Source organism: Anguilla rostrata, chromosome 13 (assembly GCF_018555375.3).
Source record: "Anguilla rostrata isolate EN2019 chromosome 13, ASM1855537v3, whole genome shotgun sequence".
Classification (NCBI taxonomy): domain Eukaryota; kingdom Metazoa; phylum Chordata; class Actinopteri; order Anguilliformes; family Anguillidae; genus Anguilla; species Anguilla rostrata.
In genome coordinates this window covers 505,972-516,858 of record NC_057945.1, presented here as the reverse complement: position 1 = coordinate 516,858, position 10,887 = coordinate 505,972, and the positions used below count along the sequence as shown (strand labels likewise).

Below are 10,887 nucleotides of genomic sequence, written 5' to 3'. Positions count from 1 at the left end.
AGGAACCATGAATTCTGCTCTGTACCAGAAAATTCTTAAGGAGACTGCCTGGTCATCTGTCTGTGAGTAGAAGCTGCAGTGTGATTGGGCTATACAGCAAGACAATGATCCAAAACACAAAAGCAAGCCTAGAACTGAATGGTTTTGGAGCGGCTTAGTCAAAATCCTGACTTGAACCCAATAGACTTACTGTGGCAGGACCTGAAACTAGTAGTTCATGCTTGAAAACCTATCAATTTGTCTGAATGAAAGCAGTTTTGCAAAGAAGAGTGGGCTAAAATGCACAGTGAGGTAAAAGATTGGTATCAAATTATAGACGTGTTTGGTTGTAGTTATTGCTGCTAAAGGTGGTGCAACAAGTTATTAAGTTTAAGGGGGCAATTACTTTTTCATGTGTGATATTGTTGTTTGATATGTTTTCCATTAAAAAATTAAATAATTCAAAAATGTGTTTTGTTTCTTTACTCAGGTTCCCTTTGTGTAATATTACATTTTGTCTAAAGATCTGAAACCATTCAGTGTGACACATATGCAATAACAGAGGAAATCAGGAAGGGGCAAATACTTTTTCATGGCCCTGTATATATTTTTAAATGAGACACAAAATAAACAAGCACAGAGTCCATATAGTTTATTTATAATGTGTCTGATGATTTATAAGATTTCAGTTCTTTCCTTTTAATTATTTTCATTATTCTCTTTAAAAACCATTCCTTTTGTAGAACTGGGCCCGGGCCACAACATCATTGGAGTAGTCATGCCTGGTGGTGTTGCTGTCAATTTCCTCATAAGAGCAGACCCGCTGATCTCCACAATTGTAGGCTGCTATTCCACCTGAAATACATTCCATCTTTCAATTTCACATGGTATTCGGTTCATACCCACACCTTACAGTTACAGGGCAAAGCAGTTGTAACTTTGAATAATGCACCTCGCTTGACTTGATCTGATTTGAATTTATTATGGATACAAAAATAATCAAACATGTTAAAGGACTTAGCATGTTTCATTAAACCCAGAGGATGGCATGCACTCATTTTCAATGTCCTCGATGGAAGACAAATAACACAAAGCAGACTAACTGTACAGTACATGAAAAACACATGGAATCAGTATGGCCAGCACTCAAATACAACATTAAGGAAACATACAAACATTGAGCAGACAAGCAGTATGGCTAGCAAACAACTAGCAAAGCAGCATCCAAGCGGGCACAAACATGCTTAACATTATGTTTAGAAGTTATTGTTTACCATGGGAAAAGGTACCAGATAAGCATACAATGCAAATACATACACGTGTTGGAAACAGGCTTGAGACAAAGAGGTAAAATACCTTTAAGTTGTTGTTCCTTGGACCAGGATGGGAATTTGGCCTTCATCTGGTTGATGAACCAAGCCAGAATTCCAGTGCCTTGAATGATGTGCTGCTGACTATTCCACTCCCCCTCTGGCTTGTGGTGCCGCCTGTCAACCTAGAGAATAGGAAAGTTTATAATTCTTTAAAAAAAAAAAAAAAAAAATTTTAAAACACTGAACCACACCAGTGATACAAACATTCCAGAACTGTTCCAACAACAGATTTTACAACTGTAAATAGAATCTCATGACTGTGTCCTTTACCAGTGGTATATATCAGACATACAGTATGGGTTCCTTGGCATGGAAAAACTTGGTGTACAGTAGTTCTCTTTGATTCTGGCTCCTTACCTGCTGGCTAAAGTACTTTACAACAAAACAGGCTTGGCAAATTCACTACAGTGTCTAATGCTCAGTCTCAATACCAAATAAATACACCAGACGCAAATGTTCCAGGATGCAGTTTAGTGGCTATTGCTGTAAAGACATTCCTTTGGTTTTTTATAATAGATATCTAAGAATAATTATTAACCATTTAAAAAAAACATAGTTATCCATCTGACAGTAATCCAGGAGGAAATTCTTTATTTGATTCCTCATAATCTGCAACCAGCACACTGGTATATAATGCATTGATATAGGCCAAGATGGACTTGTACTTCTGCCCACCTGCATAAGCCCGAAGGCGTAGCCATGGTCACCCCAGCCATTGCTCATAACATGAGGGGACCCTCCCCTAGTCTCGCGGGAAATGATAGCGGCGACCACAGCTGGGTCTATTTGGTGAGCTTGCGCTGCTCTTTGGATGGCATCTTTATACTGGTTCACTCTGCTCAGATCAGTCCTGGCCAGCTCATGGGAGGCACTCACCCCTTTTAAAAGAAAGGAATTAACAATCCGGAGTAATTACCTTCTTAATACACGCTAGTAGCCCACATGTAAAACTAAATCAGTATAGTGGCTAAATCAGGATAAAACGCTCAAGTTAACAAGGCCACTGATTGTTGTGCACAATTTGGTATTACATTACCTGAAAATGTGATGCGTTCATAAATAAACAAAGAAGTTATGAAATATTGCTACATACCCTGCATAGGCAGGTTGTCCTGATTAGCGGTTTGTCGTGATGCACCTGTTGTTTCGATCCTGTTAACATCGCCGTAAATGCAGGCTGCAAAGGAGGATATTACAGAAAAGACACACCACTGAGGACATTTTCTGCTCTGTACAAAACACCCCTAAGAATGTACCATAGGAGCGAAACTATCCTCATTTCATGACAATCAAAACGGAGAAGATGACAAAGCAGCTGTCTGTTGAAGAGATAATAGAAAGCTGTCACACGCCATGTTTAGATGGAAACCCTACGGAGAAAAGCTAGAGGGACAGATTTGAATTACTGATGTGTCAGAGTTCGAAATGACTTGCAACAGACCATGGGTGCGTTCAAATTCAGCGAACAAGACTAAACTATTTCAAACTTGTTTCCGTTAGCTTTGTGTTCGCCGCAAACGTTTGCAAACATAAGCGAACGGTCTGAAAAGGTAGTTTGCGGCGAACAAAAATGAACGCTGGACTGAGGGAAATGTGTTCACAGATGGGTATTTCAATTGAAGATGCCGGTAAGTGTGATCCGTTTTTTCAACAATATTGCTAACGCTAGCCAATGTTTTTTATTGTTCGCTAGCTAGTTTTTTTTTTAATCATCCATTATCACAGAAGCGGCTGTGAGTAGCCTACAAACGCTCTCGTCGCCATGTCTGTTTATGTTTAATGCAAACAATTTGGAACGTTCTTAAAAAGCTGTTCAAATTTAACTGTTCAAAGAAAACACGTTCGCCTCTGTTCGCTGAATTTGAACGCACCTCATATGTAAACAAACCTTTTGGGTTTTGTAACCATGAGCATCAGTGTTAATATTTTCTCTGACTGTTAAAGGTTAAGCGGAATAAAGATTTAAGTTTGAAATTAGATTTGTTATTGGCATTATTGTTGTTCTCAGAAAAAAAAAAAAAAAAACAGGAAAAAAAAGTTAAGCGGACTTACCCATTCTGTTCTACCGTGGAAATTTTCTGTCTTGGAACTTCCACAAACTCTTCAGCTCTGGATCCAAAGCGTGTACAGGCTACAGTATATATATACCTGGCGGTTGTGTAATTATGGTGATGAATACTGAAACTGAAAGTAGGTGAGTACCGGGACGAAAGACACACATCGATTTCCGCGAAAACTACCGCTGTAAGTAAAAAACGAAACCGGAAGTGTTTTTCGGTTGTACAAGTGTGTTTATGTCTTGAATTTTCCAAACATGCATAATTTACTTAACACAACTGTGGACTAGCCTAAATGACAACATATGTTTCGAGTTTCCTGCTAGCAAGTGTTGGCTGCTAGTCAGGCTGAAAGCAAGCGAGGGAGGGGTGGGACTTTGTTTTTTTCGACCCCCTCAGTGTTTCTTATCCCTCAGCTGCCCCACGGCAGCTTACAATCAGGGCCGGCCGCTAGCATAAAAACTCTATGCGGTCGTTTAGGGACACAACCGCTGGAGGGGGCCACATACCAAAAAAAAAAAAAAAAAAGTTTTTCAATAACGTTATTTGTTTATACATTCTTCATTACCTTATTTATCCCCTACCCTGAAACTAGTGTTATTAATTTAATATGGAATGAAAAGAGAATGTTTCATATTATTATTATTATTATTATTATTATTATTATTATTATTATTTTAATAGTTTGTAACTCATGATTCACCACAGCTCACAGTGTATTCTTTTGGTGTATTTTGCAGAGCATGCCCCGAGTTAGAGTCAGGAAGACCAGTAGAGGACTGTTTGAGCCAGATGTGTGATTTTAAATTAGTCATGTTAACAGATATTAACGACTTCTATTACAGTTAAGCACCAATAAATCATGTCTAGTAGCTATTGATTAAGGTTAGTTGCAATGAAGTCATCCATTTCAGACCGATTAACATTGAAAGGCAAAATTGTATTGCTTATGCACATACTATCTTAGCACGTGCTCCAGGTGCTATGGCGGGTGGTCTTTATTATATGAAAAATTCTACAGGTCCTGGAGCACCTGTTAAGATAGACGTTATCATGAACACCAGTACGTACCAAGATATTTAAATAACAAAACAATGCACCCCCCTCTCAATGAGCTTACAAGATTTCTATTTTCATTTAAAAATTAAACTTCTGAATGCAATTCACTTATGATTATCTGCTTATATAAGCACAGATATCATATAATGAAATATTAAGTGTTTATAGACAAGTTTATACAGTTTAATGCATTTTTAATCATGAAAAAACTGGTTTAATAAGCAGGTGTGTCCAAACTTTTGACTGGTACTGTATATCCGACTCGTTTATGCTAGAAACAAAATTCCAGTTGATATTAGTGAAGGACACATACAAGTTGTTTGTCATGAATAATGGCATCTCTATCTCTATTAACATCCGAGTAAACGGGTTATAAGTAAAAAGTGTTTCTTTCGTCCCGGTTCTCCCCTACCGCCAATAAAGTGATTAGCCATGGGGATTATGGAGTTACTTTTGTGTCTTTATTATGCAATCAAACACAATAGGTTTGAGAGCAAAACTTTACACACTGCAATCAAAAAATAGATTTGAGAGCAAAACTATCGATACTGCAATAAAAAAATGTTTCATTGCAAGTAAAATAAATTTGTGATTAAAAATGTATTAATGCGAATCAAAAACTTTTGTTTGCGAATCCAAAAATTTTCTTTGGTAATTCTTGCTGTTGAGCTGATTCTCATGGGCGGGACCTACACTGAAAGATGTAAGACACGTCTCTGTTGGTCAGTTTCAATCGGAGTGACAGTTTGGCAGCATCCACAGTGAGAGAGGGAGTTTTGAAGTCCATGGAGAAGACAGGAAATCAATGCGCATGTATGTTTACACATAACTTCCGTCTTAGTAATAGCAAGAATGTTATGTTTGAACTGGTGAATGTAGATTGCTTTGTTTAACAGTCAGTGGTGTTGTAATGGGTTAAAAAATACATATTGTGACTTCCGGGGGCTGTTCCGGCAGGCTGCACCGGCAGCTCCCAGAATGCACGGCACACAGACTTTTGGTAAATAGTTTGTGTGGGACTGTAAATTGCAAATACATGCAAATAGTGAATTTATCGTGTGTAAATGTGTTCTTGTGTTGAATTGTGTGCTGAATTGTGTTTGTTGCTTTTACTTTAGTTGTATATGTGTTACCCTGAGCGAACCAGCAGTGCTGTACAGGGGGGCTTCACTGTTGTTCGCTATGGTGAGTAGAGACTCCCTGAAGACTTGGTATCTCACTTGGGGGTGGTGCCTTACATCCTGCGTTACTCAGAGTGTTGTGTTCTTGATGCACATTCTTGTTGGCTGGCCTGACCTTGTGGAGCTATAAAATCATAATGGCTCATCTAAGATCCAGCGAGACCGCTACGCTCCCGAGGTCAGGGCCGGCCCGGGACCCGCAAGTCATCTGGGCAAATGTTACACACAAATGTCTTACAAACAAGCAAAAAGACATTGCCTGGATGACAGCTCACGGGTGTCTCCCCACAAGAGTGTTTATGTACCGCCGGCACTTAGCCCTCACTGAGCGCTGCCCCTACGGTTGCACTGACTCAGAACACAATTACCATCTGTTCTGGGAGTGCACCGTGGCTAGGCGGGTCTGGGGCCTTGTTGTTTCCTCTGTCTCCCATAACAGGTTGCTGCCGATGTCCTCCCTGACGGCTGAGAGCGTCCTCTACGGTCCCCGAGGGGGACTCAAGACCATGGAGCTCCAGCGTCAGTGGAGGATCACTAACACCGTCCGGCAGGTCCTGTGGGAGACAAGAAACATCAAGGTCTACCAAAAAACAACTGTGGACCTGGTCACTCTCCGGAGGAGGATTCAAAACTGGTGGACTTCCGGAGAAACAAGGCCCTAGCGAGAGAGAAATGGGGGGTGGACCACTGGAAAGAACTCATCATATAGTCCACCCCCCAGGAGGGGCGCGTGCTCTGCACACCAACCCGAGCGCACGTACCCTTTTATGTCATTTATTGTAAATATTCTGATTTTTAAAGCCTTACAATTGTGTCTTGTGATTATTAGTTTAAATAGGTAGATTTATTTTGTATTAGGTTTCCTTTCTTGAGTGTTTTGATTTTTTTTCTTTTGTAAATCTAGGGAATGTCTATGTCTGAATGTATTTGAGTTCCTTTTTGACTTTTAAAAGGACGACGTTTTAAAAATGTAAAATGTAAAAAACCAATAAAGATACATTCTTGTTGGCTGGCACTGGGTTGTCTCGTCACTTTTTGGCTAGCAAAAACGTAACCTAAGAAGTTTTTGTTTTTATTTTTTATTCAGAAAAATGAATATTCATTCATTCACATACATTTGACAGTAAACATTTTCTTTTTTTCTCCCCCTCAACCCACCGCGATACTGCCTATACAAAACCTAAGAAACTATCTATACAGGGAATGATAATACCAAATTAAATAGTAAAATAAAATAAATACACGTAAAAATAAAACAAATACACATAAAAATAAAACAAAACATGTACACACAAATTAACATTTCACACTTCTTGAGCAGTTCATGGGGAGGATCAATCATGAAGGATAGAGTTATAGTTCCAGTTTAATTTTGGGGAAGGGTGTTAAGCCTATTGAAGTAGAATATGAAAGGATCCCATGTTGTATGGAATTTTTGAGTTGACCCTCTAATAGAATATTTTATCTTTTCCAACTTAAGGAATAGCATCAGGTCATTCACCCAAGCCGAAGCTTCGGGTGGACGTACCAATTACCAGTCCAACAAAATCCTTCTCCGGGCAAGGAGAGTAGCAAAGGCAAACAAATCTTCTATTTTGTTTGTCATTAATATATCCTCACCTGGGACTCCAAAAATAGCCATTTCAGCACTGGGTTGAAAATCTTTTTCAAATGCTTCAGATAAAGTCTGGAATACAGTAGTCCAGAAGTTGTTCAGCTTATTACAAGACCAGAACATGTGGGTTAGGTTTGCTTTTTCTGTGTGACAACGATTGCATATCTACATTAGGCTAGACAGTCTAGCCTTACTATAATGAGTTCAATGAAGAACCTTGAACTGAATTAAGCCAAGGCAAGCACATGAGGTTGACCTATTTACCCTATCCAATGCATTATCCCATATTTCGTCAGATATATTCATGCCAAGCTTCTACCCAGTCTGCTCGGATCTTATCAAGTGTTACACTATTAAGTGACATGATAGTATCATAAATATTTTGGATAAGACCCTTAAGGTGTGCAGGAATTTGCAAAACAACATCAAGTCCTGTTCTTGGCGGTAGACTGGGAAATGATGGGCAAATGGTTTGAACAAAGTGACACACCTGAAAATAGCAGAAAAGGCTAGAGCCTTGTGTGACAAACACGCCTGCCACAGGCCACCGAAGTGGCTTTCCAAGGGGCCCTCCAGCACAGAGACACAGGGAGAAGATGTTCAAATCGTCCACATTTATTTGCAAGGGTTTGGCAAGATGTTACTGCCAAGAGCAGATGTAAAAACACTGTCATGACAGAGGCTCCCCCATGTGAGTGGGGATGGCAGATTACCTCACTACGCACAGGTGCAGCCACTCCTGCTCCCGGGTCCAATTAGCCTGGCCAATTATCTAACTAGCCAGGTCTAATTAGCTTGACCCAGGGCAGGTGCGGCTGCTTAAACCAGCTATCCCCACACCACACCTTGCTATTTAAATTTGGAGGAAAGGGCATTAAAGGTGGCAAAAGTGCCATCTATGTAGAGGTGACTGAATTTATAAAGGCCTGCCCTTTGCCATTGGGCAAAGACAGGATCTAATTTGGCTGGGAGGAACCTATGATTATTACATATAGGACCAAAAGAAAAATCTGTCAGATTGAAATTTTGTCTAAATTGAGACCAAATCCTAAGAGTTGAGATTACAATCGGGCATGAGGAGTATTGTTTGAGAGACAGAGGGAGCTTGGCAGTAACTAGTGCAGGGAGTGATGACGATATGCAGGTATTCGCTTCTAATTGCACCAGTTAGCATTTGTGGTCTGAATCCAATAAACTATTTTTTGTAGGTTTGCCACCCAGTAATAGTACATCAGATTGGGTAGGGCCAATCCCCCCTCTGCCTTATGCCTCTGAAGGAGCTCCTTGCGAACCCTGGGGTTCTTGTTAACCCATAAAAATGAGGATATCAATTTGTCAACAGACCTAAAAAAGGATTTTGAGAGATTTTTGGGTCGTATGTTCATTTTAACACATGCAATTTTGCCTGCAATGGATAAATTTAGTATACTTCTGGAGGTCAATGTTAAGATTATTAATCAAGGGTATACAATTTTTGTCATGAAGACCAGATAGCGTACGGGTAACATTAATTCCCAAATATTTAAATCCTGACCTAGAAAGACCAAAGGGCAAGTCTATTTCTGCGATTTGAAGAGCTGAGTTGTTAACCGGGAAACATTCACTTTTTGAAAAATTTAATTTATATCCTGAAAAACTGCCAAATCGATGTAACATATTTACAATGTCAAGGGCACACGGCACGGGGTCTGAAATGTATAGCAATAGGTCATCGGCATATAATGACACTCTGTGTTCTATACTTTTCCTGTAAATTCCATTGAAGTTTTGTGAGGTTTTCAGCATGATAGAGAGTGGTTTGATGGCCAAAGCAAAAAGGAGTGGACTGACAGGACAACCCTGCCGCATAGCCCTCGACAGTAGAAAGGGCTTGGAAAACAGCTTATTATTTATTACCGATGCTTTAGGTGAGGCATGTAATAAGCGAATCCATGATATAAGTTTTGGTCCAAATCAGAATTTTTCCAATACTGCAAACAAATAAGGCCACTCAACTCGGTCAAATGCCTTCTCTGCATCCAAGGAGACCACCACCTCAGGAGTCTCAGAGGATGCGGAGGAGTACACGACACTAAAGAGCTTGTGTATATTAGTTATAGACTGACAACCCCTGATGAAGCCAGTTTGATCTGTGGAAATTATGTCTGTCATAACAGTGTCTAATTTAGTAGCAAGATAAATAAACATAAACAAAAAGTTGTTTATTAACCTAATCTTTGCCTTAACCCCAAGGTTAAACCTACAGGAGACCTCACGTTTAATTGTAACTTCAAACAGTGATGATTTTTTATTTTTTTGTGATCATCGATTTACGAAGATCAACTTAGATTTTTGCTCCTTCTCCTTGTACTGCTGGCACGGCTGCAACCACGACTAGACTTCCCTGCAGATTTTCAAATGACTTTTACCTGACTGTTGATATATTCTCAAATTGACCATTGTCGGGGAAATTACTGTTTCCCGTCCCCTCATACCAACAGGTGAAGTCTTGTTTCTGATCAAATAGAGTCACAGCACTTTGTTCACTCATAAGACTTTTATTCAAGTTGCAAGCAGAGAAAAGAATGAGAGAGTACTCACAAAACTCTTTGAAGTTAGGTGTGTACAGACAGCTTCTTATATACAGTGTCTCAGTACTTTTCCATTATGCACAAGGATGTGGTTTAAGACCCATAACCTTTAAACTTTGCCACAACTATTTCAAATTCCGGTAATAAACCTGAGGGGAATAACGTGAGAGTGAGAGGACATATTATCGACCATCTGAAATGCTACTGTATTTATTTAATATTTATTCAATCGGACTGGATGTCGTTACCTATTTAAATGCAAGTCCTGTAAAAATTACACATAGCTGTCTAAATGGAAAAAAACCCAACTTAATACATATACATTTTAGTTATATTGATATGACCTCTTTTACAATATCAACTTTTAGACTAATTAATTCCTTAAGCGCAACGATTAAGTAGGCTACATTGGTGCAAATGTTGCTTCACAGTTTCCATTTCCCTAATGGCTATTTTGCTTCCTGCGACTTGGGTTACAACCGTGAATATGTAACGGATCACTAGAAATGCTAGAAGGGAGCAGCCTTTTTCATATTATCCTGAAATGCACAAGACGGGACACTTCTACAATATGATCTCAAGTAAAGACAAGTTCCAATCTCTATGGGGTGGTCGATACACGTCCTCTTAGTAACTAAAGCTAGCACTGGGCGACCTGTGACATATTTGCCGGCACAGAAAAAAAATTGCGAAAGTACTGAAAAAATTACCTCCGGAGAATAACAAGGACGTTTTTTTTTCTACATAACTAGGCACCGGTTGTTACTTATATTTCGCCTATTGTATATGGACTACAGTTGCAGATTATTTTTACATTTTCCTGTCTACCGAACGAACCCGGTCAATAGATGCTCACACTCTATAAGTAGTAGACTATATATTACTGAAATATTCTGATCTAGACTAACCAGTAATATCAGCAACTTTTTGCGAGCTAGCCACTTCAATTGAATTCTCCTTTTTGCTGTCAGAAGAGCAGTGGAAGGCAATGATAGCTTGGAAAATATTAATTGCAGTTTGGATAGCTTTCAGTGAACTGTCGTGTTTCATAGT

General features: G+C 39.4%; 1 protein-coding gene across 1 annotated transcript; it reads right to left on the bottom strand.

The window, feature by feature from the left end:
* Window positions 1–618: 618 nt before the first annotated feature.
* On the bottom strand, window positions 619–3,887 carry LOC135238008 (lysozyme g-like). The gene is made up of 5 exons (XM_064305623.1): window positions 3,405–3,887; window positions 2,446–2,529; window positions 2,028–2,230; window positions 1,336–1,474; window positions 619–834 (listed from the first exon to the last, which is right to left on the bottom strand). The coding sequence occupies exons 1-5, from the start codon at window positions 3,406–3,408 to the stop codon at window positions 701–703; spliced, it is 564 nt and encodes a 187-aa protein (XP_064161693.1). The 5' UTR covers window positions 3,409–3,887; the 3' UTR covers window positions 619–700.
* Window positions 3,888–10,887: the final 7,000 nt, after the last annotated feature.